At 51.6% G+C, this 26377-nt stretch overlaps 8 protein-coding genes across 8 annotated transcripts; 3 read left to right on the forward strand and 5 right to left on the reverse strand.

Moving 5' to 3' along the window:
- The first annotated feature begins 346 nt into the window (after positions 1–346).
- On the forward strand, positions 347–1974 carry BO86DRAFT_446445 (proteasome regulatory particle lid subunit RPN9). Its single transcript, XM_025676520.1, has 3 exons — positions 347–720; positions 790–1025; positions 1090–1974. Exons 1-3 carry the CDS (start codon positions 453–455, stop codon positions 1729–1731), a joined length of 1146 nt encoding a protein of 381 aa, XP_025530365.1. The 5' UTR covers positions 347–452; the 3' UTR covers positions 1732–1974.
- A 127-nt stretch (positions 1975–2101) lies between these two features.
- Positions 2102–6443, reverse strand: BO86DRAFT_357010 (Gaa1-domain-containing protein). Its single transcript, XM_025669689.1, has 10 exons — positions 5787–6443; positions 5582–5719; positions 5418–5499; positions 5294–5359; positions 5117–5238; positions 4849–5052; positions 4029–4320; positions 3705–3943; positions 2719–3608; positions 2102–2665 (listed from the first exon to the last, which is right to left on the reverse strand). Exons 1-10 carry the CDS (start codon positions 5977–5979, stop codon positions 2171–2173), a joined length of 2721 nt encoding a protein of 906 aa, XP_025530366.1. The 5' UTR covers positions 5980–6443; the 3' UTR covers positions 2102–2170.
- Positions 6444–6627: 184 nt separating this feature from the next.
- On the reverse strand, positions 6628–7828 carry BO86DRAFT_387091 (dienelactone hydrolase family protein). Its single transcript, XM_025671496.1, has 4 exons — positions 7569–7828; positions 7175–7503; positions 6986–7103; positions 6628–6911 (listed from the first exon to the last, which is right to left on the reverse strand). The coding sequence occupies exons 1-4, from the start codon at positions 7654–7656 to the stop codon at positions 6709–6711; spliced, it is 738 nt and encodes a 245-aa protein (XP_025530367.1). The 5' UTR covers positions 7657–7828; the 3' UTR covers positions 6628–6708.
- Positions 7829–8388: 560 nt separating this feature from the next.
- BO86DRAFT_333590 (Ytp1 family protein) lies at positions 8389–11038 on the reverse strand. The gene is made up of 4 exons (XM_025668819.1): positions 10476–11038; positions 9751–10397; positions 8993–9694; positions 8389–8930 (listed from the first exon to the last, which is right to left on the reverse strand). Exons 1-4 carry the CDS (start codon positions 10735–10737, stop codon positions 8751–8753), a joined length of 1791 nt encoding a protein of 596 aa, XP_025530368.1. The 5' UTR covers positions 10738–11038; the 3' UTR covers positions 8389–8750.
- A 6196-nt stretch (positions 11039–17234) lies between these two features.
- BO86DRAFT_387094 (40S ribosomal protein uS14) lies at positions 17235–18365 on the forward strand. The gene is made up of 5 exons (XM_025671497.1): positions 17235–17329; positions 17410–17433; positions 17574–17616; positions 17697–17753; positions 18013–18365. The coding sequence occupies exons 1-5, from the start codon at positions 17292–17294 to the stop codon at positions 18019–18021; spliced, it is 171 nt and encodes a 56-aa protein (XP_025530369.1). The 5' UTR covers positions 17235–17291; the 3' UTR covers positions 18022–18365.
- A 923-nt stretch (positions 18366–19288) lies between these two features.
- On the reverse strand, positions 19289–21679 carry BO86DRAFT_244301 (putative ubiquitin C-terminal hydrolase Ubp8). The gene is made up of 8 exons (XM_025667112.1): positions 21553–21679; positions 21210–21456; positions 20906–21142; positions 20752–20859; positions 20369–20697; positions 19893–20312; positions 19630–19833; positions 19289–19553 (listed from the first exon to the last, which is right to left on the reverse strand). Exons 2-8 carry the CDS (start codon positions 21286–21288, stop codon positions 19440–19442), a joined length of 1491 nt encoding a protein of 496 aa, XP_025530370.1. The 5' UTR covers positions 21289–21456; positions 21553–21679; the 3' UTR covers positions 19289–19439.
- Positions 21680–22008: 329 nt separating this feature from the next.
- Positions 22009–23463, reverse strand: BO86DRAFT_357024 (DASH complex subunit DAM1). Its single transcript, XM_025669690.1, has 4 exons — positions 22920–23463; positions 22814–22865; positions 22712–22763; positions 22009–22639 (listed from the first exon to the last, which is right to left on the reverse strand). Exons 1-4 carry the CDS (start codon positions 23232–23234, stop codon positions 22402–22404), a joined length of 657 nt encoding a protein of 218 aa, XP_025530371.1. The 5' UTR covers positions 23235–23463; the 3' UTR covers positions 22009–22401.
- A 215-nt stretch (positions 23464–23678) lies between these two features.
- BO86DRAFT_333597 (CRAL-TRIO domain-containing protein) lies at positions 23679–26155 on the forward strand. The gene is made up of 4 exons (XM_025668820.1): positions 23679–25244; positions 25295–25336; positions 25384–25483; positions 25542–26155. Exons 1-4 carry the CDS (start codon positions 24096–24098, stop codon positions 26021–26023), a joined length of 1773 nt encoding a protein of 590 aa, XP_025530372.1. The 5' UTR covers positions 23679–24095; the 3' UTR covers positions 26024–26155.
- Positions 26156–26377: the final 222 nt, after the last annotated feature.

The following is a 26377-nucleotide window of genomic DNA, read 5'->3' on the forward strand; positions in this document are numbered from 1 at the left end:
CCCAGTTGTAGATGGCTCAGAGGGCTGCTCGGAGAGATATCGGACACTTATTGCTACCATTCTGAGGCTACAGTACAGACTCATGTCTGGATTGGTCCAAGCGAGTAGTGTTTCAGTTAAACCCATACCAAGGGCTACTATACATCCTAAGAGCCCAAAAATGCTCTGGGTACAAGGACAAAGTAGTAGTGCCGGAAGATATTCAAGCTTTGTATGATATTGAGATTGATGACCATGATGATGATGTAGATGGGGATCGATGTCATGTGCCTCACCGCCCGAGCATCAAGGCGGATGTTCACCTCAGCTCCGCTGCGCTGCCACCTTCAGATCAGCTTCCTTCTATCTTCCCCATCTCCGATTGACGTACCCCCAACCTCTCACGACCCTTGACTCTTCTTGATTCCTCTCTCCTACCCTTGTCCCACATCCCAGCATCCCCCGGTTCCATCATGGAGAACCAAAGGATCACCGATTTCCTCGCCGACCAGCTCCAGCAAGCTCCCGAACAGAGCCAGGCCTTGTTCCTGACCTTCGAAGACTACTGGGAGCGCAAGCTATGGCACCAACTTACCGATTCCTTGATCGAATTCTTCCAGCTACCAGAGAGCGGTCCCCAGCGACTACCGATATTCAAGAACTTCGTCCTCAGCTTCGCCGACAGAATCAACCAGCTCAAGTTCGTCTCGCTGGGGTTGATGGCATCGACGGAGTGTGCAGGTCTGTTACCTGCGCCCAGTAGCTTCCGAAGCGCCCCCCAACTGACCAAGCCTGGGGGATGATACACAGATGACAAAGAACGCCTCTCCTTCCTCACATCGCTGGCCGACAAGGTCAACAAGCCCGACAGCCAAGATGCTTACATCTACGCCCTCGCAGACGTCGCCAACGTCAAGCAAAGACTACAAGACCTGGACGGAGCACAGAAGGATCTGGAGATCTGCCAAAAAGTGCTCGATACCTTCGACTCGGTTGAGACCGTTGTGCACGCTTCCTTCTACAAAGTCAACGCGGACTACTACCACGTAAGGGGGACACCCTCGTCATCTCCGCACCTCCGTCACTGACCAAGCTCTTAAAACGAAACAGGCCAAACAAGAATTCGCCTCCTTCTACAAGAACGCCCTCCTCTACCTGGCGTGCATCAACCTCGAGGACCTCAGCGACGCGGAGCGGGTGTCGCGGGCCTACAACCTCAGCGTGGCGGCGCTGGTGTCGGACACGATCTACAACTTCGGCGAGCTGCTGCTGCACCCGATCCTGGATTCGCTGACCGCGACGCCGCACAGCTGGCTGCGCGACCTGCTGTTCGCCTTCAACCGCGGCGACCTGACCGCCTACGACGTGCTGGCCGGCAACATCTCCAAAAACCAGCTGCTGGAGCAGCACCGCCTCTTCCTGTACCAGAAGATCTCGCTCTCCGCGCTCACGGAGATGGTCTTCCGCCGCCCGCCCCACGACCGCAACCTGACCTTCGCCGCCATCTCCGCCGAGACCAAGGTCAAGCCCCAGGAGATCGAGCACCTCATCATGAAGGCCCTCTCGCTGGGCCTGCTCAAGGGCGCCATCGACCAGGTCGCCCAGGTCGCCCAGATCCACTGGGTTCAGCCCAAGGTCCTGGACATGAAGCAGATCGAGGGCATGCGCAACCGCCTGAAGGACTGGGATGCCGGCGTCAACCAGCTGGGCCACTGGATCGAGGGGGTTGGCAAGGATGTATGGGCCGCTTGAACAATGAGAGTTCCCAAAACACTAGAATCCCGAACTATATTTTTCAGATACCTTAACAACTACCTTACTACAACAACAACAACAACCATATTATGCCCCCCACCAACCTGTTTCTCATGCCCCTCCAAGCATTTACTCTCCGAACCCCTCATGACGTGAGAAGAGTAAATCACCTGCAGTTCATGTACGACGTACTAGACTTTTCCCCATATCTCACTTACTATAATTCGAAGCGTATGGAATGGCACCATCCTACTCGAAACCTACACCATAGTAGATATCCAGTAGAGAACCGAACCACAGAGCTACGACGAGAAAGGGAAGTCTATAGTAGCCCTAACAGGATTTATAGTATAATATACAAAAGGTTCAACAGACGAGGAAAAGAAGCAAAGGCTATCTGTATGATGCTCTACCTACCCTTCAGAAAAAAAAAAGTTTAGAACAGGGAGAACCCCAACAAAGCACACCCAGTCACCCAGGCGGGCCACCAGACACACCAGACCACCACCTGGGTCCACATGCCCCAGACGTCCCACCCGAAGGCCGCCTGCGTGAGGACGGTCTCCACGTCGACCCCGGAGTACCAGCACGCCCCGAGAAGGACGACGGGCGGGGACAGCACGTTCAAGAGAACGAGGCCGACGACGGCGAGCACGGACCGCACGGGGCGGGAGGCGGTGCGCGGGTCGATGCGGTTGACGAAGCTGAGCGGGGTGCAGAGGAGTCCGATCATGAAGGACAGGGAGAAGTTGAGGGTGGCGAGCGTGGAGAGGAAGAGGCCGAGGACGAGGAGCGAGAACGATTTGATGAGGAGGGATTGCTGCGATTGGTCCCGCGGGGTGGTCGTCAGGCCGCGGGTGAGGGAGGCTGCGAGCACGGTGGGGAGGATGGCGTTGATGGCGATGCTGGCATAGGTTGCGGTTGGGTAGTACTGGTGGTTGAGGTTAGCAGGTTGGACGGTAAAGGGAATGGTCGGGCACGAACCTGGTGGTTGATATTGTTGAAGATGTAAAGAGGGACGAGACCGAGGAGATGGAGGCTGACCACGAGGGTGAGCGGCAGGGCAAGTTGACGCTCGATGATGCTGCTTGAGTCGGTTTTGACAGCTGGTTGCTGCGCGGTGTTCGCACCGGACTTCTCCGTCAAAGTAGCCGCTTGCTTGTTCGTCTCTTCTGCGGTTACTGGAGGCTTGACGGCAGTTTGCTCCAAGCCGGTATAGTATCCCGTCCGCAGCCAGAGTGCAATGGCCATAATGGTGAAGTTTCCGGCAAGCAGCATGGCACTGGGTAGATAAGTGCCGATGCTGACGAAGCGGTTGGTCTGCATGAGCAGGTAGAAGAAGAAGCTCTGATGGAGATGCTCCAGGAGATTGTTCAAACTGCGACAGAGGCCCTCGATGGTACGGCCCAATGCCATCTCATCCTGCCAACCGTCGCCCTTGGGTTGCAGCGTGATGGCGTCAATATGGTATGGCATGAAACTGCTGTGCGCACCCGTGGCGTAGCCAAAGCCCTGCTTAACCATGCCTCGCAGAATCGTCTGCAGCCGCATCTCATAGCTGTCATTGTGGTCCCACATTTCTTGCAGGTTGGAACCAATCCCCATCTGGCCACCGGCAATCGATACAGCCGTGTTGAACAGGTCCAGGTTGGGCAGCTGGCCGTTGACACCATCGTAAAGAATATGAAGCGACTCAAACCGATGATCGAAGGGATACTCGATGACCAAGCCCCCCTGCAACGCGCCGCTCTTCAATGGCAGCGGCTGCACAAATGCCGGTTGCATATCATGATAGGCGTCTATCCACGCCTGGGTACCCGATTTACTATCCGGCGGGAACACGAAGATGATATCCTTCGACCATAGGGACCATCCTGTAAGGCGCAAACCCAGTCAGCAAAAATGGAAACGTCTTCAGCTGCTGCGGCTGCGGCTGCTCCGCTGGACGAAGCCGGAAAAGCATCACGCACGTTTGAAGTATCCCGCCAGCGTCAGCGCAAGGCTTACACCATTCAGATTCAGTTCGTCATCGGCTGTCTTCCAGGCCGCGACAAGCACAATGGCTTCAGTAGCGTCACCCCGCGGTGCTTGGATGATCGCGTAGACATTCTGCCCCTGGTGGGTGATCCCCGACGAAGTGTACTCGTACTTCTGCGTTGCGACTTTGAGTCCTGCGGCTCGCAAGATCGACTGGATCTTATCGGAAACACTAAGCGCAAATTCAAACCCGCATCAGCACGACATGGCCTTCTCAACGGAGCGGGAAGGGGTTACTGGACAGAGAAAGAACATACGCCGGGGTGAATTCCTCGTTTCTGTTGTCTTGTCCACTTGGCGTCTGGCGCCCCAGGATCGCCTCTAGCTCCTTCTTGTATCCCCGGAAGATGTGCTGTTCACTGCCGGAGAAATATGCGTGGACCTGACCGGGTAAGAGCGCGTTTTCGGAGATGTACGTTTGGCGGGAGTAGTCGTTGAGGGGCAGGAGGAGCAGCCAGACGACGCCGGCAACGATGCAGATGAAGGAGAGGATATGCGGCAGGTGGACGAAGAGGAAATGAGGATTGCTCCGCAGTTTGCGGATTGCGGCTGCCATGGTTCTTCTGTCAGCATGAGTTTGAATCGATCCGAGGTGTTGTTTCGCCCGCCGAGGGCAATCCGGGGTAAACAGGGTGATGATGGTAGCGATCGGGAATAAGCAGGGCCAATAGAGAAAGACAAGAAGCACATAGAATCTCTCTCACTAGCGCACATGGTAGTGAGCCAACTCACATTTCAAAGCCATGAAGGTTGCGACATTTAGGGACTCCGTCCCATGGAAGAGTTGTTGATGCTACAGCTGAACGGGTACGGAGCGATCATTCGGCGGCGATTTGGCCAGAGCAGCCCGGAATTTACGTCAGCCGCTATGTTAGTTACATAGTCATAACCATATTTAATTTATTGTTGATATGATTGATACCAAACTAACAAAACCCATATGACATTAGATAATATTCACTCCTTTCATCGCTAGCTTTTACACATTACACAAGAAGTCACGTATAGTAGAAATTATAATATATGCACAAGAATGATAGGCTATAGGATAAGCCGTCTATTTAAGTTCTCAAGCACCCAGACGCTGCGAGGAGCCCAGATAGCTCATTGGAGTCGCCCTCTCACTCCCTGCAGTCGTGGTCGGAAGAACCCCGTACCGACCAAACGTCTTCTGGTCCACCGAGACATAGTGTGGCAGTCTGCCCAGAAGGTTCAACTTCCCTTCAATCCATCTCAAGACCTTCTCAGGGGGGACGAAAACTTTCAGATACCCGAGACCGACTAATTCAAACCGTTAGAAAAGTGGAAACCAGAAGCAAGCAGGTGGAAAAGGCAGAATACTTACACAGATAACCCACGAAGATGGCGCAGAGATGGCCCAGGAGACTCGCGTTCTGGACAAAGATCGAAACCAGGCCACAAGCAAATAGGGGGGAGGTCCACGTAGGGATCTTGTACGGCCCGAGGCTGACGGATCGTCAGTTCGGGTTTCAACGCATGTGTTCCGGAAGTTTTGACCTACCTGAAGTACGGATTGGATTTGAAGGTTCTTATGGCTTCAGACCCCAAGAGCAGGAAGACCCAAACACTGAAAGATCTGTTAGACGCCCCTCAAGGACCCAGAATAGCAGGCCAGAGTCACTCACCTAGCACCAAACACTTCGGTATTTCTGTGCAAGACAAATCTCTCGATCACAATATACGCGCCCGCCGGGAAAGTCGAAAGAGCTAATATGGAAAAGTGACACCGCAGTTAGTGTCTCTGCTGCAGCGACGAAGCCTGAGTATGACCGGGCTGAATTTGACTTACGGCCAAAGAACAGAGCAACTGCCGTCAATGTGCCATGCTCGGCCTCAAACCGCTCCAACAATGGAGTGAGAGCCAGGAGATTCAGAAAGGCATGGAAGAATCCGAAGTGGATGAATGGGTATGTGTTAAGTCGATACACTGTGTTCTCATGTCAGAATGCACGCGTCCTTGTGTATCCTTGCAAGGGTCTGGAGGCTGTTCATACTGGTGCCAATGTTGATTTCCTCTGGTATCAGCGAGCCCCATTGTTTGACACTCCACACCGTCTGCAGTTCGAGCAGCCAGAACACGATGATCGCTAAGAGCACGAGCCGAGTGAAAAGAGGGAGGCGAAGAACGTAGGACCGGACCCTCGATGGGTTGAACGGCAGTGGCGGTAAAGCGGCCGGAGTAGCCATGATGTTAGGTATCCGAGCCGTAAATCACAGATTCTTATATTAGAGTACAGAGTCGGAGATAGACCGTGTGGCTTGAGATTTAGACACCAATGTTGTCTCTATGTAATGAAGGCCGGTCGAGACTGTGGAAGGCGTCAAGCGCACGGTCGTTCGAGGGGGCAGTGGATCAATTCGGTAGGTGGACGCTGCCTCTCAAGAAAAGACTGGCGATCCGAGCTGAGGCAAGAGTCGACGTTTGGAGTGGTGTAGCAATAGATCAAGGTTGTAAAAGATGACTGCTTTCGTCAGCCCGACAAGCCACGGGGGAGGGATGAAAGGTAAACACGCGACAGGGTCGCAAGAAGCCAGCAATCAAGCCCGCACGAAGCAAAGGGGACATACAGTCGACAAATTAGCGCAATTGCCCCGCAAGTCAGGGGAAAGGAGAAATCCACCGGCGCAGTGCTTCCTCAAGTGTGTTTGTTGGCTCTTCTCGCTCCGGGGGACAGTAAACGCTGACCTGTTCTCCCCGACGGCCTTTTTCCCAGCGCCAACAACCGGGGTCACGTGGAACAAACCATTCTGTCAACGATAATCGATCCTACTCAACTTACTTCAACCATTTGCAGGTGTCTATAAAGGAATGCAGCATAATCGAAGCCTGTCATTACTCATATCCGTTCATTGACTAATGATGAAAAATTCTAGAAGGGCATCCGGGCCCACATTATGTACAGTACGTCTAAGCATTTACAGGTACTGGCGGAACCAGGCAATGGCCTGGCAGAAAGCCTGCTCCTTAGCCCACTTGAAGTGCTTGTTGCTGAGATCGGCACGAACAGCGAAGCCGTGAGAGACACCGCTGAACAGGTTGATCTGCCAGGGCTGACCAGTCTTGATCAGGGTGCCCTCGGACTCGTGACGAAGCTCGGTGGTGAAGATGGTGTCGATCTCTGTTTAAAGACAGGGCGAATTAGCAACGAATTTCGACCAGAGAGCGCTCCATCACCGAGACACAAAAACTTACCGGCAGCAGCAATGGAGAGAGGACCGGTGATAGCGCCGAGCTCCTCGTGGGTAACGAAAGAGGGGTGGGCGTTGAAGCCAACGTCGACCTTACCCTCCTTCATGAAACGGCAGACGTACTAATGCACATTAGACCGTTAGCATGTCCACATTATACGAGGAATGGCTCATCACTAAAGCGGGGGCTCACCTTGGCACCGAAGCAGTAACCGACAGCAGCAAGTCTCTTGACACCAAGGTCACCCTTGACGTACTTGACGGCAGCCTCGACGATAGGGTCAACGTTGGCAGGCTGGTGGTTGGGGAACCAAGCGCCAATGTCGAATTTTCCGGCCTCCATCTCAGCGACGGGGATGGCGTCGCCGTTGAACAGGTCGGGGATAACGCAAAGGTAGCCATTGGCAGCGTACTCATCAGCGAGCAGCTTGGCGTTGTTGAAGAGACCGAAAATGTCACTCAGGAAGAGGACAGCCTTCTCGGGAGTCTTGTTGTCCTTGGGGTAGGTGATGTAGTAGTCAACTGCAGCATCAACCCTGTCAGTGGGATCGTTCTCTGCAGACAAGAGCCTGGTGAAGACAACCTACCGCCATTGACGTTCTTGACCTCACCAACGGGGGTGCCTTCGTGCTTGAAGCCCTGGGCACAGCAAGCTCCGGGAGGGTTGGACGCCATTGTGATGTGTAAAGGTCGGGGGAGAGAGAGGTGATTACTCCGAACGAGATGGTAGGATACGCAAAAGTGGTTGGATATCAGGAAAGTCAAAAGGTGAGGTACGGCTGGATATATACCCTGAATTTGCCCCGAATTGGAGTAATTTGCGCATGCGGTGGCTTCGAGATTCCCCTCTATTGCCCCCCACTTATTGCCCCTCCTAAGGAAAGTTCCCACGGTTAGATTAGGCAAGTCACCAGATGGCGTGGCCCTTACTAATCCTTGACATCATGGATCGACTCTACAATTTCCGTCGCAAAGCAGCGTATTGCAGTCTGATCTCTTCGAATTCCACCATTTCGTGTGGTAAAATACCTGCCAGAGGGTACAGTACACTATAACATCAAACATGTTTCTTTTGTCTGTGAAACCATTCATAAGTGAGACAATTGAGACAGGAATTCAACCGGCGACTTGCCAAATTGCCGAGGCGGCAAGTTCCTCGTGCCGACGTCGGGCCAACCGTCGCCATTCTCTTTTTTTTCTTACCCACTCTTTTTTCTTTTGGCTAAGCTTTGGCAGGACTCGGACTTATGGGCTTAGCTCCGGGATTAGCATCCGTACAGCTGAAGGTCTAACTAGTAACTACTATTGCCCGGCAGCAGGGCAAGTCTCAAAACATGTTTATGAAACTTCACGTACCGCGTCACCGAGTCAAACTGAAAACAAGCTGGGGACAATTCTGCATATAGTACCAAATGTTCATATATTAAGCCCTTATTATCAGGTATCAACTTGATTACTACATGGCCCTCATATCCTCCTCATTATTGCCTCAGAGATTCAGGCAGATCATTCATTCATGGGCATCACATTAAGACAAGATTCATCGCAAAAAGGCCGTGGTAAATGGGGTCATGTTCATCGTCAGAGCTCGAATCCTGCGCTCCAACACCAGGCCGAAGGATAACCGATATCCGTGGGGGGTATAATGCTGTGGAAAGCAAATCTTTTTTTTGCGGGGTTCTTTCTCGTGTATCCTCATCTGTAAAGTGCTCCTGAGGTCTCCTTGGACTGAGAAACCACAGTATACACGATGTAGATAATATTTTCATTCAAGCGGGGAACTGATAAGGTGGGAGCCGGGGACGGGATTCCCGTTTCACCGCCCAGGCTTTGAGGGCGATCGCGAGGATCTCGTAGGCCATAACGAAGGCGGTCAAGCCCATGGTGACAGTGAACACAAACATCGCATCGAGGTCGTAGTATTCCATAGCCTGAATCACGCTGCGTGTCTGCACAAAAGTTAGCTATTCGATTCCCAGCTTTTAGGCATGACTGCCAGCGAACAACTTACACTAAGCATGAAAACCAGGCCACCAGAAATGAGGCAGAAGGCAGCCACGATCTCAGTTGGCGGACGAGCAGGCAAGTAGGAGGTAGGCGGCTTCAGATACATCAGGACATAAGTCACGCCCCGAGCAAGCGCAAATCCGACAAGAAGGTTGCCCCACTGCTTGTGCACCATTGTCGATACCATGCTGTCTTGATGGTGAGAGCCCATCATCATGCCCAGAAGAAGGATAATCAATGCAGGCATAGGGTTGAGGGAAACACCCTGGGTGTCAGGAAGCTGCCAGGCAGTATCGCTGGAGGTATGAGCGTTCATGTGGGATGGATATTGCAGGACAGTGCTGTTCAACCAGCTCTTGACGCGTCTCGACTCGAATAGCATGCCACACAGTCCACCACCAAAGAACATGATGGAGATCGAGACATGCTCAAAGTCGGTCGCAGTCCACTTGCCGCCCCAGCCTGTGAGGTGCTCCAGAAACATGTTACTCGCACCATAGAGGAAGATCACGAACGACTCAGTGAACTCTCCAGTAGGGACTTTGGCCTTCCATTTCCCAACAATAGCGCTGGACGGTTTCACATTCCAGGCCCAGCCGAGATCTGCCCAACAGCCAAGCATTCGTCCTAGTGTCAACAGACCGTACCACACGAAGATTCCGCCTTTGATGAAATGCGCAAGACCGTTGAAAACTTCCTTGCCGCGCTGTGTCACACGTTAGCGAGAACTGTTCATGTCAATTACCGAAGCGATGATCATACCATAATACCGCCGTAGGTCACAAAACCAGTCACAAGAGCGACAAAGCCAAAAGGCAGGATGATCCTGTCGATGATCTTGTAGATGACCGAAAGGACGCGGAGCACACGGTTGGACACCATACCCGGCACACAGCTGGCCAGGAAGCGGTCAACAATGGGGATGCGCATGGGTCTGTGTGACTGAGGGGGGTTCTCAGGGACAGGGTCCTCGGGTTTTTCGAAGCCGTCGTACTCGTCCGATGCGGACGCACACGATGGCGACTCTGGACAGTGGATCGAGGAGGAATTTCTTTCAGTTCCCTGCCCGCTATCTCTCGACCAACGATATGAGTGACGAGGGCCAGTAGGGAAGGTGTGGTGGCTATCGGCCATTTCATCGGTCGACACAGGAAGGAACGCTGCGCGTTCATAGGAGCTATTTTCGGTCTCCCCTCGTCCGGCGTAGGCGAAAATCAGCGACATAATCACTTGAGCGCTGATAACCCAGGTCACGATCCAACCAATCTTGTGATGAGCATTGTTTTCGTATAGATCTGGGGTCTGGCTGTTGTAGATTATTCCGACAAGCATCCCAACCGCATTAAGCACCAGGAAGAGGAATTGCGACGGCAAGGCAAAGCGGGATCGTCCAACACTGAGCATGACCGCTGCAAGCTTTGTGTTAGCCTCGCGTGCGCCTGGTTTGCGAGCTTGGAAACTGAATTGGAGGCAAAAGAAGCACTTACCAATTGGGAGGATGAAGCACCAGGCAACGACCATCAGACCGATGTGCGCCATGATTGCGCCGCTATGCTTGCCATAGGCAAAGTAACTCATAGGCGAGTCGTCAGTCGTCTCTGTGTTTTCCGTGGGTTGCGAATCGTGGCTGGACATGTCCATGCCGCTGTCCATGTGCATTCCATCATCATCTCCATGCGGAATAGCATTCGCAACCGTGATTAGAAAGGAAGACGCCGCGAACGCGGCACGGGAAGCTCGCTGCCACATGAGCGCAAGCTTGAATTTGGTTTTGCGACAATAAGAAAATGCGACAAAAGGGAATTTATGGAGCGCAAGGGCTACGAGCTTGCTTGGGCACCCAACAACTGCTCCCTAGGCTGAAGAGACGGTGCCTCTGGAATTAGGAAGGGAATTGTTGGCCGAGGTGGTAGGGCTGTTGTGGATGCAAAGGACCGACGGTCGAGCGCGGTGCAGTTGGAGAGCGGACTGGAAGTATAAGAAGCAAGAGCTCAAGGGAACCCTAACTGGTGGCTTACGGATGATCCAAGGACTGAAGGGAGAAGGAAATAAAGAGCTGGGAAGCAAGAGGGTTGCGCCAGTCTTTTTAATCAGGTCATTACACATCATTACCGACATTCGCGCTGTGTACAAGTTGCTGGTTGGGTCTTGGGTTTGTTCGTCTTCCTTTTCGGAGCTGGCGGGGATAGCCATGCAACAAATCCGAAAGGCCGTGGAAACAACAGCCTCGCTCGAGCACCGGCTACCGGAAGGAGTGGAGCAGAAAGTCACTGATGAGGATTAGTCGAGTGGGAGCTCTGCGGTGGAGTGGGCTGGCTTTGGGTTACCTAGTACGTAGAGGGGTCATTCGGTGCTTTTTTCTTTCTTTATTTTTCCATAAGCTAATTAACCCACCAGCTTTTGAGTAAGTACGAGCGAGTACCTCATTGGATCGATCGGTAGCTACCTACCTATAGATCCATCCAGAAGCACTTGGTCTACCAGTGATTTAGTCCACTGCCACAGGTGAGTCTTCATTGTTCTCATTCAGTTGTTTCCCGCTCGTCATCATGAGGTGTCTCTCAGTACGGTAGAATAGTGAGCATTTCTTTTTTTGGCACTAGGCGACTAGATGATCGCTGGAACGATCATTAGTTCCATTTCTGGAACCTTAATTCTCTCTGTTTTTCTCTTCATTCTTCTCCTTTTTTTCCCCTTCCAGAGTTGCCGGGTTTTCCATCTTGATCAATTTCCAATGTGATAGTACGGCCTTGGGAACTTATCCTTCGCTAAGCTCCTCTCTGTGCTCAACAGTATGCTTCTGACTCATGATGAGCACTAATGAGTACGACTTGATCTTAGTCAGAGCAAGCGCGCTGGCACATTACAGACCAAGTTTGGAGTGATACTTCCAATCGACAAGGCAGAATAAAGTCTAACAAAAGATTTTTGGGGGTGCTTCGGCTCTCGGAAGGCCGGAGCAGCTGGGAGGAGGAGTTCTGGGCATTGAAGTCATGCCGGGCTGAAGGTGCCGTGGAAAATGACCTCATTCCAAGGTACCGAACTGTTAGCGCCGGGTCTAGAGCGGACTCTCTTTAACCCTTTAGGGCCGAGCTTATTGTTCATGTGCCTTTACTCAATCTAACTCATTCTTACTCATAGTAGTGTCTAACCAGCTGTTGGTGACTGAACGACTATGTTGCCTATACGCTTTAATCGTATTACAAATCGCTGTTCTACATGACCTGACTCTGCCTCGAAAACAGATCCTGTTGATACAGCTGTCTTGGCAAGAGATTATGGATAGAATCGCGAGCTAGAACCCTCCTGTTTTACTCCCTGAGGACGAAGACATGCTAGTCTCTATACTCCGACCTTCACGTACTGAACATCATATACATCCCAAGTATTTCCAGCTCATGTGACTGTTCGCTCCAGGAGATTTATGCTTCAAAATTGCTGAAAGTTGCTGACCTTCCCCGCATTCTCATGTCTCAGTGGCAGCCCATCGAATCCGAAAGACACCGGCCTCTCCCAACTTGGAATGTTTCGATGCGACATGATCTCGATAGTCTCTAGCCGCGTGGGAAGACTGACTACTATCTAACGCTTTCTGTTAGAGTGAGCCCATATTCTCATGTACTACGTATCCGGCCCAATGAAAACAAGTTTGTCTCCTGACAGCTAGCTATTCAAATGAGTGGGGAACAGCGGTGCGACTTCGCATGATAGCCACTTACTCTATAGCTGATACGCTACCGGCCTCAAATCAGATCGCGGAGTAGATCTCATATAGTGAAACCATCCAACGCTCCCCTTGCATGATACGTTTGCTGGGCGGAGTCACGGGAGCTAAAGACGGTACAGCAAGGCTCCAGGCTACTTCATAACTACTGTCTATCATAGATGAACACACTGCTGGATTCGAAGCTGCACGTAGAGAGATAGGTGCGCAGATTCAGTCATAAACTGCTTATGAGCTACGAAAGAAATCCGAGAAGCTCCTGTGCCCTCAAAGCCTAGACAGGCATTGTTACATAGGCTAGTATTGTCCAAGTCTCTGCATTTGTTTGTTGTCTGAGATTGGCTAGGGCGAAGCAAGTATACCTTGATTATTGACAAGTCAAGTCCCTTAATTTCGACCTCTATGGTCTGATCGTCGACAATTTAGGTACTGTACATGGTGGTGTAGCGTGACATCTTCATGCAGCTTGTCACACTTAAAAAGAAGATCGTGTCTTGGAGTGAGGGGAGAGGTAGAGGTATAGTACGGAGTCCCTGCCGTGAACAATCACACAGTGCATGGATGTGCTGGCGTGAAGAGCTGATACGTGAGCCTTCAGCGATGATCTTCATCCTCCATGCAACAACGACTCAGTATCTCTGATGCCTGAAGCTTACATCGACCAGATGGGTTGACTGCTGACTCTACTTTCTGAATTTGAGTTGTAGTGAGTAGGCTCCAATGATTCCAGTCAGACTTTAGAGTCTATGCGGCCTCGTGTTGTGAGGGAGCTGGCAGTTTTGTTGTTCGTTATTGTATTAATAATACTACTACTACCCATGTGCTTGTGTTGGACGGCTCGACTGCCAACAAGCGTCGATCTCTTTATCTGCGTATACTCCGTGGTGAGTGACTAGTGACTACTCATCCCTCGGAAACAGACCCCACCCTGCGGGGCCCTCGCACGTTGGGCGTCCAGCCCTGTTCGCGTCTGTGTGCCGTCTGGTCTGTCTGGTCTTTTCTGGTCTTTTTTCCCTCTTGCTCTCTCTCAGTCTCGTCTGACAACCCAACTGGCGATCGTGGCTTGGCGTCACCTTTTAGCACGGACTTAAGGAAGCACCTGCATCCGCGCTCTTCCGCAAGAGCGCCTTCTTGCGGGTAGTCTGGAAGGGAGGCTGGCTTGACCGCCTTGAGATCTACGGAGCCTGTCGAGGTGTTGTCATCTGTGTGAACAGCCCTGCCGTTGATACAGGATGAGCTCATTGCAGCTACATAGTACTTCACAGGTGGGTAGGGCTGGGAAAAACAACAGTAGTGGAGAGTGATTTTGAACAACCACGCCGAGGCTCAGTTGGTTAAGCAAGATTTGTGACATGCAGGGCTGGAAAGACCGGAAGAAGAAAAAAAAAAAGTGCAAAAAAAAAAATGATGTTATTCAAAAGCCGGGCGAACCAAGCTGCCAAAAAAACTGGACTAACCAAGCTATGGGAAACCGACACGGACCACCAAACGAAAACGACACGCACCGGTTCCTCTTGGAGACACGCCCACCGCTCCGCACACCAGCAACTCGCATGACCTGGTGGAATTTCCCGTTTCGTTTCTTTTGACTTCTCAATCAATGATACCTGATTGTGCCGTTCCCACTTGATGCAGTGCCGAGTCGCCGAGATTCCTCTGTCCGCGCTTACTTATACGCATCGTATGACTCATTGAAATACGCCTGGACTCGGATCGGATATCATCTGCAGCTGGCTGCGAAGATGCTTTGACGTCATCAAACGGTGACTATGGCAGCATCATATGAGCTGATTCCTCGCATCTTGACCTGCTTTGGGGATATGGGCTTTCGATATTGCTATCTGTATAGCATTCAGTATTGACTTAACCCGTTTGTTGTTGAGCTTGAGCCTAGAGGACAATCCCCGCAATATGCCGGACATCAGAGCAGCAATCATTACCGTCTTGGACATCCGTGCTGCCAGCCTCATGAGGACCCGCCCGCTACGACCATCCCCGATAAGATTCATGCATGTTTAGTGCAGTGCACAGAGCCGTGTGCACAAGTCCCTTCGCTAGACCGTGCCTATACGTCGAGGACAGCTGACAGCCAACAAACTCATTTTTGGGAGGATGTTATTAGCACCACTGGGCTCCCAGAGTCATGAATGCATAAGATCGCGTTCATTGCTGTCTACCATCATTCACGAAGCACTGCCGCAGTCAACGGTGTGCTATACCGTAGATACCTTACTCAAGGGTAGGGTTCAAGTATGCCAGGATTCAGTCGATTCCAACTAGTACAAGTGGGACCGAGCCGACCAACCTTTCCCCATATACCATCCAATCACTTCACCGATAGATATGTTTTGGGGCTCTCATCACGACGGGAATCTTCTTTCCTCTTCATGTGGACTGGGTACATTATTAATACAAGGCGGGTTTGATTGGAAAAGAAAAGATTTTTTTTCCTTCCTTGAGAATCCAGATACCGATAGAGTAAGCAAAACACGAACGGGGTCAGTTCGAAGGCACGCCCTTGGAGAACTAAGATGAAATGGTATCTTGTTGGGAAGGAAATTTTTCTTTGCTTATGGGGCCGATCGAAGCTGGGTCTTTCCCGCCGTTATCACATCAGCAAGCACATGGACGATCTGGACATCTATGATTTCTGGGTACTTGGGGTTTTGGGCATCTCTTTATGCTCGAGAATTGCAAGCCAGCAACGACATGGCTTTCTAACAAAACCGAAACGATAAACAATAAACATTCAAGTCAACATGCCGCGATGTTCTCATACAACTTGCCATGGATAACCGAAGTCAAGAAATCCACCCGTACTTCCCGAACACTTCCCCTAAAGAGGTAGATGCAACGAGAGGAGCGGGAAAACGAAGACTAGCTAAGGCCGGCAATTCGGCATCAATCCGAACCACCACGACTTGAATGGATGGGACCAAATGCCTTAACCTTGGATTTGAGAGAGAAAAAGACATGGGCTAGGCGGGTAAATCTCCGAAAGCCGCCGTTACAGGTGCGTGCTTCAAAATGGTCAAATCCCCGACCCTCCCCCCTCCCCAATCTAAACCCCGATGCAGAATTGGCAATTGGGATTGCATCCTAGCATGGCATGACGGGAAGCGCGGCGGCTGCGGAAAAGCGCGAAAATCGCACCTGGCCCTGGATTATTTTTGCAGTCTGTCACCTTCAGTTGTGCCGATACCTCAAGGCAGCTGACCATGAAGAATGGCAATCGCTCTTCAAGGGCCCTTTTTTGGGACGAAGCTAGCGGGTGGTCCCGTCCGCGAGTGGTGTCGAGCGTGGAAGCGAGCAAGTCTGTCCCGGATATTGTTATGTCGGGGTTATCTCGGATCAAGGATGCTTCCAGTCTTTTACTCCTTCCAGCCATGCTACACCATGCATCGCGGATATACGGAATGAACAAGCGATTGCTATGGATTTGGTTATTGTTGAAAGTCTGATCCGGTTGTCGGAGTCTTGGACCTGGAGTCTGGAGGATCAACAACCTGAGGATCCATGCCGATCTTGGTATACTGCAGTGCAAACTATCCTTTGGTGGACAATCATAATAACCACCCACTGGTCGCCGACGCCACGGCAACAATTGTGAGGTAGAACTAGAACCCTTGGGGACCACCTCGTCTGCACGAAGTGACTGGGCGTTGCAGCATGGCGGAGCTTAGGTATCTGGGGTGTGAATAACATGCGCCCCCAATCACCGCCTTTGCCCACTAACTTGAGGGGTATTAGCTTAGTATCTACATTAGTATCTCAGCAAACAATCCTCCATCGTGGATGATTGGACTTTATTACGCTGATCGGCATGCAAACACGGAGTGAGCCCGTGACTCGAGACCTTCTCCATACTAAAAATGTGCAATAGCAGTAGTAGGTCGGTGCCCTCAACCGTCGCAATTGAGGAAGACCTCGTAGCGGGTGCGCCTTCCTAGCCTGCCAGGTGACATCTTCTTTCACAAGTACCTACCCCTGGCGTAGCATTGGCTGCTGCCTCCAAAGCATTCCATCCATTTTCCAGATTCTTCATCGGTTTCTTCAGACCATTCCGCCTATTGTTCGCGTCACCGCTCGTCGTCGTCGCCATCCAGTCAGCAAAAGGATGGAGCATTAACAACAGAAGATAGACATGAGGGGAATCCGTCCAGTATGAGAAGCACCTAATCTCCAGATTGACCGAAAAACCAACACATAATGACGCCGCGTGAACGATCGGCCTCTTAAGGCCGTCTCCTGTATACATCAAAAGCCAGTGACAGGAAGGATGATGATAAGCGAGGCCCGGAGAGGCGGAGGAACACCCGCCGGGGGCTTGCTCACCGCCCGTCTCGCCATTCCCGTCGATCCATTTAGTCATGTGATTCCGGACCCAAACCGGCTTAGTGGCCCGCAAGCGAGGTGGTCCGAGCCCGGCGTCCGGGCAAGCGCAGGAAAGCACACAACGGAATTTCAACCCTAGCCTTTTTGTCTGAATCCCCTCAACGCCCAGCCGACGACAAATCCGCCTGCCCAAACACCCCCCGACCTCATCCCCCAGGTTTTCTCTCGCCTCAGAAAATTCAAGATGACTCACGAGTCTGTTTGGTACAGCCGTCCCCGCCAGTAAGTGCTCCCTGTTTCGACGCGATCCGTGTGAAAATTGAGGGTATATTCGTGAGACTAACGGAGATTGCGTGGTATAGGTTCGGCAAGGGCTCCCGTGGATGGTGTGTTCAACCCCCCTAAAATCTGGAAAAATGCGAAGAGAAACGGTCAAAAGAGAAGGAGGATCACGCGATGACTTGAAACGCCAAATGGAGGAACACACCATGGACAAATGACTGATTTATGCTCGATTGAAATACAGCCGTGTCTGCTCCCACCGCGCCGGTCTCATCCGCAAGTACGGGGTATGGAACACCTGATATACTCTCCTTTGGATACAATTCGAATATATGGGACCGGTGAACTGACCGAGGATGCATTATAGATGAACATCTGCCGTCAGTGCTTCCGTGAGAAGGCTTCGGACATCGGTTTCTACAAGGTTGGTTTTCATCTTCACCTCTACACCTTGCTCTACCACAAAACCTGCGCTCGCGATTGGAGGATACACATTGTTGCCTGCGACCATGGAAAGGGACTCGACATGATCAACACTGGAGGAAAAGAGAGCAAAAACAATGGGACGACGAGAGGACAAACTCGACAGGGCGACGGCACACTTGGAGTTTCTACACATCACACAACATGCACACATCAACCACCCACCCGAACAACCTTAGCTAATGCCTCACCTCCTTCAGTTCCGTTAAATTCCTTCCTTCTTCCGAATTCAATTTTCCTTTGTTCACGACGGATCTCTTTCACGTGCTCGGGCGCTCGGTACCAAAATGAAGTGATGAAATGGAGAGGAGGAATGTCTTTTCTTGTTCTCTCTCTTTCGAACAACTCCAGAGAATCGCCGCGAATCCTTGAACTTCTCAACAACCCCCCAATCCGCTCGGACAATGGCTTAGGGTTTGCTCTTGAAAACAAAGCAGATCTCGGACTGGGGGACTCATCTGGTACTCGGGGAGGATTTTGAATTTTTTAGAGAGCGGAGAAATGAGAGAAAAACAAGAAATGAAATCTTAAAAATTGAGGGATGCTTCATATGCTTTTCTTTTCTTTTCCTTTCTTTTCGCTTTGACTAGCCTCAGCTACGGACAACCCGATCGTCTGGGTTGGTTTTACGAGGGAAGCAATTCACCGCTTGGGGTCTGGCTGGCCTGCTTACCTGATGCGTCAGATCGGTCCCGATGGGGCGGTTTCGTGCTGGATCGATTCCCATCGTGTGGATTATGGACTCTTCTCCGTCTGTCCTGCCCTCTCCTGCGGTCTCTGCGGTTCCCCCGCTGTCGTACTTGTAGTGGTTGGAGACTGGACGTTTGCGTGACTGCCCATCTCGTAGTGCACTTGAATGCGCCCTTCGACAATAGCATCCACCCCATTTAGCTCTAGCCGGGCACCATCACACTATACTACCGAGGCTCGGAAGGAACTAATTCATAAGCCAATCACATCGACTCCAGCTTTGAAGGAAGTATACATCCTCCCTGAGGTACTAACTACAGTATGCTATCAAAATACCCCAAATCCAATGAATGCAAGCCATATTCTCAAAATAGCCTCCACAGCCACGAAAACTCCCCTGAGCAAGAACATGCAGAGGATACTGTCCTCGACCTACCTCCCTGTCTTCCTTGTATAATGCATGAAACAGAACTGAAAAGTTTCGAAAATGATAATGCTCTGCCATTGAGAAATTCACCTCCCCGTCACTCCCATATTCATTCATACAGTGTATGCGAAAGACAACGGAAGCCATGGACATTTGGAAAAAGCCAAGTGAACAACAATACAAGACGTGGGGGCAAAAAAAAAAGATGATCTAAACTCCATGGTCCCGGACCCTTTGATACTCCAGAAGGGAATTTGCGGCTGGGAAAGACATTGTGATAGACCTGTTGGACGCGATGTGGCAAATGCAACAGATTAGCAGTAAGAAAGAATAGCAAAAAGTCCGCCGGAATGAGATTGGGAATAGGGAGAGGAATTATCGAGGTATGGATGATGATGATGATGATGATGATATGTACCGGGAACGGGAAATGATGCGGCAGGTTCAAGGGGGTCAAGGTAGAACATGTATAGATAGAAGAAAGAGAGCCGGAGAGAAATGAGACGTGTGTTACTGTGGTGCAGAGGCTAGGGATCGGAGGTTGTAGAATAGGAGATAGGCGTCGGCGTTGAGGACGTCTGCTTCGGCCACTGGTGTTACTTGGTCGTCGTTGAAAAGCATCCACTGCTTGTTTTGGTTTGGGGTTAGTATTTGGCCGAAGACGCGGATGGGATGGATGAAAGAAGGGGGAAAGGCTTACCTCGTCTCCTTGGCGGCAGTACACGTAATAGTGCCCTGAATCCAGCTTGCCCTTGTGCACGACGGCGGATGAGAGGTCATACATGAAGCGTGCTTTGTCGACTTTGGAGTGTGGATTCGTCGTGTACGGCAGCATGTTGATGGAGAGCGGAAATTCAATCCGGCCTTCGAGTTTCTCGGACACAGAGGCGCTGTGTTCGAATCGCTGGGGGTTTGGGTTAGTCCAGAATGGGAGGAGTTTGTGTGAAGCGTGGGAAGTCGTACCTTGAGCTGCATGCATAAAATGGCTGGCAGTTTCTTGATCCGCAACTGCTTGGTTGCCTTTTGAGAGCCCCCGTTGCACTGGCTGCAGTTGTAAACGCCCGCCATGAGCTTCTCCGGGGAGGTGAAACTCTCAAGGCACCCACTCAGCGTTGGGGTCGACGAACCAACCCCACCACCCATGGCTCGTTTCTTCACTTGGACGTCGAGACTGAGATCCACCATTGGGTCCTCGGTTCTGGTGACATTGCCACACTTGTCGCATGTCACGCTACTACGGAGCTTGCCGTAGAATGTCTTGTGGAAGAAGCAGGGACATCCCTTCTGGTGGTTCTCGTGGTGACCCTCGGTGCTTGCATGAAGTTTATCCACAAGGAATTGGTAGTACTCGTGGGCGTCCTGTTGCTGATAACCGGCTAGTGTCTGTAGTGTAGGACATGTTAGCGAGACTATTGGGATGGAACTCATGGGGCACATACGGGACTCGAGCGCCATGATGCCACAAGAAGATTCAAAGCAGTAAACCCTTCAGCCTTGTCGATGCTATTGAAGTCGGCAAAGGCTTCAGCAACTGCACAGCCCACACAGTCGGGTATAGTACAGTCATGCGGCTGGTGACCATCTCCAAGGAAATACGTGCTGAGGATTGGATCGTGTAGGAGAGTCTGCAGGATGACATTCAGATAACAGGTCTGGCCCAAGTTAAACAAACCCCTGACGCCCTGCTTTGCGCAAGGACGTTTGGTGGCATTGCTCCGAATGTATAGCTCATCCGCTGAACTATCGCTAAAGCGACGTTTCTTGGCGACTGTGTGCGATCTTAGCGCCCATAGCAAGGAGTCTGGTGAGCGCGCATGCTTACCTTGTAAGGCACTTTCTGCTGCAGAGCAGCGCAGTCTTTCCAGCCCATGGTCGAAGACAAAGTCGCCGCAGCCCTGACAATAGAGATTGCGAGCCCGGGAATCCATGACTGGGAGGGTTAGTGGTTGGCCGCGCACTCGACGAGGACGACTTACAGAACGAGTGGCCCGTCTTATCGGTGTGAGCTTGACGCTCGCTCATCAAGCAGGTTTCTGAGCATGTCAAGCAAGTATACTTGGGCTTCAAGAACCCGTGAGCCTTTGCACGACCGTTCTTGATGGGTCCGTCCATGGGCTTGGGCAAGACCGCCAGGGAGTTATGCGCCTTGATAAAGGAGCTCTTGAACTGCTCCGCGGTGTTGGCATCTTGTCCTAGCTGTGTGGCCAGGTGCTCTTTTGTGAAGATATCAGCGATCAATACTATATTTCAGATGATATGTGGTCTAGAGGGTGTACATACCGCAGCCGAATTCGGCCTCCGAGAGCAATGAGACCGAGACCACACTGGCCACGGTCGCTACGGTCGCCACGGTCGCCATGACGGATCCAGCGAACGACAGAGGGGGGTTTTCACAGAGAGCGCAAGAAAGTCAAACTGGCACAGCCAAGGTAAGGACTCTCTAAATCGAGAGAAAAGGAGAGGGGTGATGCTCAGCAGGTCAACTGCAAATCAGACAGGATCCATGCATTGCAGCACTAGGGAAGGTCTAGGTGTCATCCACATCAGTATTGTCTGTGAATCGGGCCAGGAAACAATGACTGGGGGAGTATTGAATAATCTGTAACAACACGGATCACAGTACCTTATGGGATCCAATATAGAGACAGTGGGGATACTGAATAGATCAGCTCCGCAATAGAGTAATAGTCGCAGCAGCAGCAGCCCGTGAGTGACACACTGGAGAGACTCCGCCAGCCACCGGAGGGTTCCGCTGTCGGGGATCGGAAGCGGGTGGATTCAGTCTGGTTGCTTCAGCAATAGTCCTTCCCACCACGAACCAGAAATCCCGAGAGGTCTATAGAACGAAGAGCACGAGAGAGTAAGACTATCATAGAGCGTTAGTCCCAGAGACAGACAACTACAGATCGTCCTGGGTCTCGTTGCTGAGGAGGCGCAAGAAGCAGGTCAGGTCAGATCTTTTTTTTCGCAAGGGTCGACCGCGGCTGCTCCGGCGGCGATAAGACGCCGGATCCTCACTTGATCCGAGATCGCCTCCTGCTTCAATATGTACATAGTAACACATCAGAGTGCAAGAATGCACCTTTTCACATCAAGACCAACTGCCATTCCTCTACAAAAGTCATTCTTCGCAATCAATTGTTGTGTACACTGTTCAATGTCCCCCATTGCGAATTGGGCATTGAACAGCGGCCTTGAGACTAAGCTACCAACACACAATCTAACACACTGTGTATACTTATTTGGCTGCGCTTGTCAAGCAGTATTGTCTATCCAGCTAGGCCAGCGCAAGCTGCTTCGCAGGCACTGTCGCATCATCTTCATGACGTAGATCGTCCTATGTGTGCAGGTCTCTCTCCTCGCTGGACCTGCCAGTCGTAGCAGCCAAGAGCTGCACCCCTGTATGCGCATAATTTTTTTGTGCCATAACTCATGTCGCTTCTCATGCCCTCACAGTTTCTGCCGCTCTCGATCACCGAATACCTCTTCCCCGGGGCAGTGCGCTGGGCCGGGATCCTCGGCTGGAGCCTCTTGTAGCATATCGTCCGGTCGTCGAGCCACGGGTTCCTCTAGTTGCCCCTCTGGTTGTTCCTCTTGTGGTTCCTCTTGTGGTTCCTCTTGTAGATCCGCGTGAGGTGGCCGGGATTCTTGGCGTGGGCTTGGAGGAGATGATGCTGGGCGGGTTTTCGACAAACGAGGTATCCGTAGTCCTAAGGGTAGAGAATGTATTTAGTATGATTGCGAAAAGGAAAGAAAAGAGGCGGAAACTCCGGGCGCCTTACATGAAAGTCATTTCTGCGTCATTAATCGCTTGCACTGCCTCCGCTTCAGCTGCTATTGAGGGTCAATATCTGATATTTCTCAAATGAAGAATGGAGCTGTACCGCTTTGCGACTCCGCTTGCTTTGCCCTCCGGAATGATTCTGAGATCGGTGCCTGAATTCAAATGAGCAAATTGGCCATCGTGAGATACGGGTCGGACTCTCATACCTCTGGAAAATCCACACAGAAGGCATTCATGTTCATGCCGTACAAGAAACTGGCGAAGCTTTCGCTGAACCGTGTCAAGCTCTCATGCATCAACTGAAGATGCATGAAGTTGGCTTCTAGATCCGCCATCGAGTCTGCGAGTTCCGCGAATTGGGGTTCCAACGCATTGATGGCGGGTTGTGTATAGCCGGTATTGCCAATACTACTTCCATATCCATGGGCTTCGCGGAACGAGGAGCGTGAACTGGGTCGCAAGGGAGTCGTGGGTCGAGAAGAGGGCCGAGGGCGCGATGCTGAGCGAGAAAAGGCGTCCATGATGACCGTGGGTGGCTGAATTGAGATCCGAGGGTCGGAGAAGAGATCAGATGCTGGCGACACTGCGCAGCGCACAACTGAGGCGGGAAGTGAATCGAATATTCAGCTGTCTCGGAAGTTTGTTCCCTGTTCCTTGTTCGTCAGGCGAATGTCTTGAACCGGCGTGATACCTCTGATAGATAGTAGGTTTGTTGACGATGATTGCAAGGCAAGGTTCGGTGCGGGCGGCGGGCGGGCTGTTGTTGATTCCCCGCTTGGGGAAGGTGCGGTCACTGGAACAGTTCGGACTTTGTGGATCCTGATGCCACATCCATCAGGCCCTCAATCTGATCGCTGCCTGGACCAGGTTAGCGTTCATCGAATTAATAGGATGGAATGATGGATGGGCCCGACTATAATTAGGGATCTCTGGAGGATCCCGAGTCCCCTGGCTAAGCAAAGCAAAAGATGAGAACACGAGTGTAGGACTATCTCAGTTAGGAAAGCCCGGATAATTCGACCGCAACAACTCTTTTCATAATCTCAATTCAATCCCCACCCTTAACTTAGTTCGTGGCCCCCTCCTCCCCTCTGCGCCCCCCCCTGGTCCAGCACACCGATCGCAGTTCGGGCCTGACGGACCCTGATCGTTCCAACCGTCACTAAAGCAGCCACTCCTCCTTCCTTCAATTCGCCTCTTGCACTCTTGCCTCTCTCCGTTCCCCGCATTCCCGGCTCGATTTTTGAGGGTCTGATCATCCTCTCACGTTTCACCTCCAGCTTTGGCACAACAAGGTCGGAAACCTTCAAGAAGAAGCGCTAAGGATCGCCAGTCAGATCAGATCTCCAACCCAGACTCAGGAGTCGCCCAAAGAGAAGCACATGCATGCTTGTTCTTCCTTGCGCCGCCGTCTGCTTCGTTCCTCGGCCAATTCGATCCCCTCTGCGCCCGCGAGACTTCATAATCTAGGCCGTGCACAGATCCCCAAGTCCTTGTATCGGACTCGAAGCCCTATAATCTGGTCTAACTCACCGAGGGCTTACTCCACTTCTCCATCGCATCAGTGCGAACCGAGGAAGGCTTCAACCTTCTGGACGATCACATTCACCCTACTTCTAGTCGGTGCAGGAACCTGGCTACGGGATAAATACTGGACAGTTGACGACGGACTTCTACCCTCTCCCGATTCCTCAGAACCTCTCCAAGAAACTAATTCGCCTTTTCTCGGTATAATCGATACGTTGAAGACCATGCCTATTGAAGCTCAACCCGGAACTGTGGGCAACCTCACGCCCGAACAGGAAGCAAAGCTCCAGGAGTTTTGGGTCTTGCTGCTCAAAGTGTGTGGCGTGGAAGGTCTCGAGCAGTTGCAACAACAATCCAGCGAAGCACCTTCACCTACCCCCGCCCAGGAAAAGAAGAAGCCTACGAAGCGGCGATTCGGCCTCTTCGGCAGAGGCGGTGACGATGCTGAGGACGAATCAGCTAGTTCTCAGTCGGCAAGCGACATTTCAACCAGTCTGGCCTCGATCAGCATCACCGATGGAGACGATAAGTACGGACAGTCGAAGGAGTTCCAGCAAGCTCTGGTTGATATGAAACCAGAAGAGATCCGAACCAGTCTATGGAACATGATCAAGCACGACAATCCCGACTCGCTGCTGCTCCGTTTCCTGCGGGCGCGCAAGTGGGATGTCAAGAAGGCACTGATCATGCTGATCTCTACACTTCGATGGAGACTCCAGGAGGTCAAGCTGGACGAAGATATCATGAAGAATGGCGAGCATGGCGCGTTGAAGCAGAGCCAAACCGCTGATCCTGATCAGAAGAAGGCCGGCGAGGACTTCTTGCTGCAGTTCCGCATGGGCAAGAGCTTCCTGCATGGTGTTGACAAGTCCGGTCGGCCTATCTGTGTGGTCAGAGTGCGCTTGCACAAAGCAGGAGATCAAGAGGTGGAGGCACTTGATCGGTTTACTGTCTACACCATCGAGACTGCTCGAATGATGCTTGCGCCTCCTGTTGAGACAGCTGTGGGTATTCAAATATTGGCTTTATGAAAACAGACACTGACTTAGACTAGTGCGTTGTTTTCGATATGACCGACTTCTCGCTAAGCAATATGGTAGGATCATCCCAAATCGTCATTCAATCTTTTCTAACTTCTTGCAGGACTATCATCCAGTTAAGTACATGATCAAGTGCTTCGAAGCCAACTACCCGGAGTGCTTGGGAGTGGTCCTGATCCACAAGGCTCCCTGGATCTTTTCCGGTTGGTCATTTCCTTGAACTACTTTCAGCTTGCAATATTCTTACCATGGTTTTACCAGGAATTTGGAACGTCATTAAGGGCTGGCTTGACCCCGTGGTCGCCTCGAAGATCCAGTTTACCAAGAATGTCCAGGACTTGGAGAAGTTCATTCCGAGGGATCAGATCTGGAAGGAGCTCGAGGGTGACGAAAACTGGGCCTACAAGTACGTCGAGGCCGAGCCCGACGAGAACAAGAACCAGGAGGACACTGTCAAGCGCGATGCGATGATCGCTGAGCGACAGCAACTCGCTAAGGAGTTGCAAGGTGCCACGATTGCGTGGATTGCAGCCAGCCAGAAGAAGGATGACTCGGCTTTGAAGACCGCGACTGAGACGAGGAACAGTCTTATTGAGCGGTTGAGAGCTCAATACTGGGAGCTCGACTCGTATGTGCGGGCTACTTCCCTCTATGATCGACTCAACATCATCCAGGGCGGCGGCAAGATCGAATTCTACCCGGACGAGGTCAAGACGAAGGGAAATGCGCTTCATGAGGGATAGAACCTAGCTGGGTGAAGTAGCCTACATGACAAAGGTCTGTGTATAAATACATTATTGTTAGATTTGGTACTCTGTGTGATAGGATAGATGTCTCTGTGGCTCCTAATGATGCCTTGTCACGGTATAACGACCTGGAAAGATCATTTTTATACGTACAATTGGATTGGATCATTTCTTGTCTCTTAAGAGACACTTCCCGATATAAGGATGTGGCTGGTAGCAGGCTAGATAGAGTCTTGTGAACTCCAGCCTTTCCATTGTCTCGGATTACCACTGTCAACTAGGCATTCTGGTAATCTGAAATTCGTTTGCGAGCTGAGCCCATCATACATCTGGGAGGTTCCTTATTCATCC

The sequence above is a fragment of the Aspergillus japonicus genome, assembly GCF_003184785.1.
Source record: "Aspergillus japonicus CBS 114.51 unplaced genomic scaffold BO86scaffold_9, whole genome shotgun sequence".
NCBI classification, from domain to species: domain Eukaryota; kingdom Fungi; phylum Ascomycota; class Eurotiomycetes; order Eurotiales; family Aspergillaceae; genus Aspergillus; species Aspergillus japonicus.

Bases quoted from the DNA above. Each gene is read 5' to 3' on its own strand.
- BO86DRAFT_446445 (XM_025676520.1), top strand. From the start codon at position 453: ATGGAGAACCAAAGGATCACCGATTTCCTCGCCGACCAGCTCCAGCAA. The intron at 721-789 runs GTCTGTTACCTG...GATGATACACAG, and splicing joins GGCATCGACGGAGTGTGCAG to ATGACAAAGAACGCCTCTCC. The intron at 1,026-1,089 runs GTAAGGGGGACA...AAAACGAAACAG, and splicing joins TCAACGCGGACTACTACCAC to GCCAAACAAGAATTCGCCTC.
- BO86DRAFT_357010 (XM_025669689.1), bottom strand. From the start codon at position 5,979: ATGGCTACTCCGGCCGCTTTACCGCCACTGCCGTTCAACCCATCGAGG. The intron at 5,360-5,417 runs GTGAGTGACTCT...CAGATCTTTCAG, and splicing joins ACCGAAGTGTTTGGTGCTAG to TGTTTGGGTCTTCCTGCTCT. The intron at 4,321-4,848 runs GTGCTTGAGAAC...GAACCATGGCAG, and splicing joins GGGCTCCTCGCAGCGTCTGG to CCGCAATCCGCAAACTGCGG.
- BO86DRAFT_387091 (XM_025671496.1), bottom strand. From the start codon at position 7,656: ATGGCGTCCAACCCTCCCGGAGCTTGCTGTGCCCAGGGCTTCAAGCAC. The intron at 7,504-7,568 runs GTAGGTTGTCTT...TTGATGCTGCAG, and splicing joins GGTCAAGAACGTCAATGGCG to TTGACTACTACATCACCTAC. The intron at 7,104-7,174 runs GTGAGCCCCCGC...AATGTGCATTAG, and splicing joins GTTACTGCTTCGGTGCCAAG to TACGTCTGCCGTTTCATGAA.
- BO86DRAFT_333590 (XM_025668819.1), bottom strand. From the start codon at position 10,737: ATGTGGCAGCGAGCTTCCCGTGCCGCGTTCGCGGCGTCTTCCTTTCTA. The intron at 10,398-10,475 runs GTAAGTGCTTCT...CAAAGCTTGCAG, and splicing joins GTGCTTCATCCTCCCAATTG to CGGTCATGCTCAGTGTTGGA. The intron at 9,695-9,750 runs GTATGATCATCG...CGTGTGACACAG, and splicing joins TGACCTACGGCGGTATTATG to CGCGGCAAGGAAGTTTTCAA.
- BO86DRAFT_387094 (XM_025671497.1), top strand. From the start codon at position 17,292: ATGACTCACGAGTCTGTTTGGTACAGCCGTCCCCGCCA. The intron at 17,330-17,409 runs GTAAGTGCTCCC...TGCGTGGTATAG, and splicing joins TGGTACAGCCGTCCCCGCCA to GTTCGGCAAGGGCTCCCGTG. The intron at 17,434-17,573 runs GTGTGTTCAACC...ATTGAAATACAG, and splicing joins GGCAAGGGCTCCCGTGGATG to CCGTGTCTGCTCCCACCGCG.
- BO86DRAFT_244301 (XM_025667112.1), bottom strand. From the start codon at position 21,288: ATGGCGACCGTGGCGACCGTAGCGACCGTGGCCAGTGTGGTCTCGGTC. The intron at 20,860-20,905 runs GTAAGTCGTCCT...TAACCCTCCCAG, and splicing joins TAAGACGGGCCACTCGTTCT to TCATGGATTCCCGGGCTCGC. The intron at 20,698-20,751 runs GTAAGCATGCGC...GATCGCACACAG, and splicing joins AGCAGAAAGTGCCTTACAAG to TCGCCAAGAAACGTCGCTTT.
- BO86DRAFT_357024 (XM_025669690.1), bottom strand. From the start codon at position 23,234: ATGGACGCCTTTTCTCGCTCAGCATCGCGCCCTCGGCCCTCTTCTCGA. The intron at 22,764-22,813 runs GTACAGCTCCAT...GACCCTCAATAG, and splicing joins GCAAGCGGAGTCGCAAAGCG to CAGCTGAAGCGGAGGCAGTG. The intron at 22,640-22,711 runs GTAAGGCGCCCG...CTCTACCCTTAG, and splicing joins GACGCAGAAATGACTTTCAT to GACTACGGATACCTCGTTTG.
- BO86DRAFT_333597 (XM_025668820.1), top strand. From the start codon at position 24,096: ATGCATGCTTGTTCTTCCTTGCGCCGCCGTCTGCTTCGTTCCTCGGCC. The intron at 25,245-25,294 runs GTGGGTATTCAA...GACTTAGACTAG, and splicing joins CGCCTCCTGTTGAGACAGCT to TGCGTTGTTTTCGATATGAC. The intron at 25,484-25,541 runs GTTGGTCATTTC...TGGTTTTACCAG, and splicing joins GGCTCCCTGGATCTTTTCCG to GAATTTGGAACGTCATTAAG.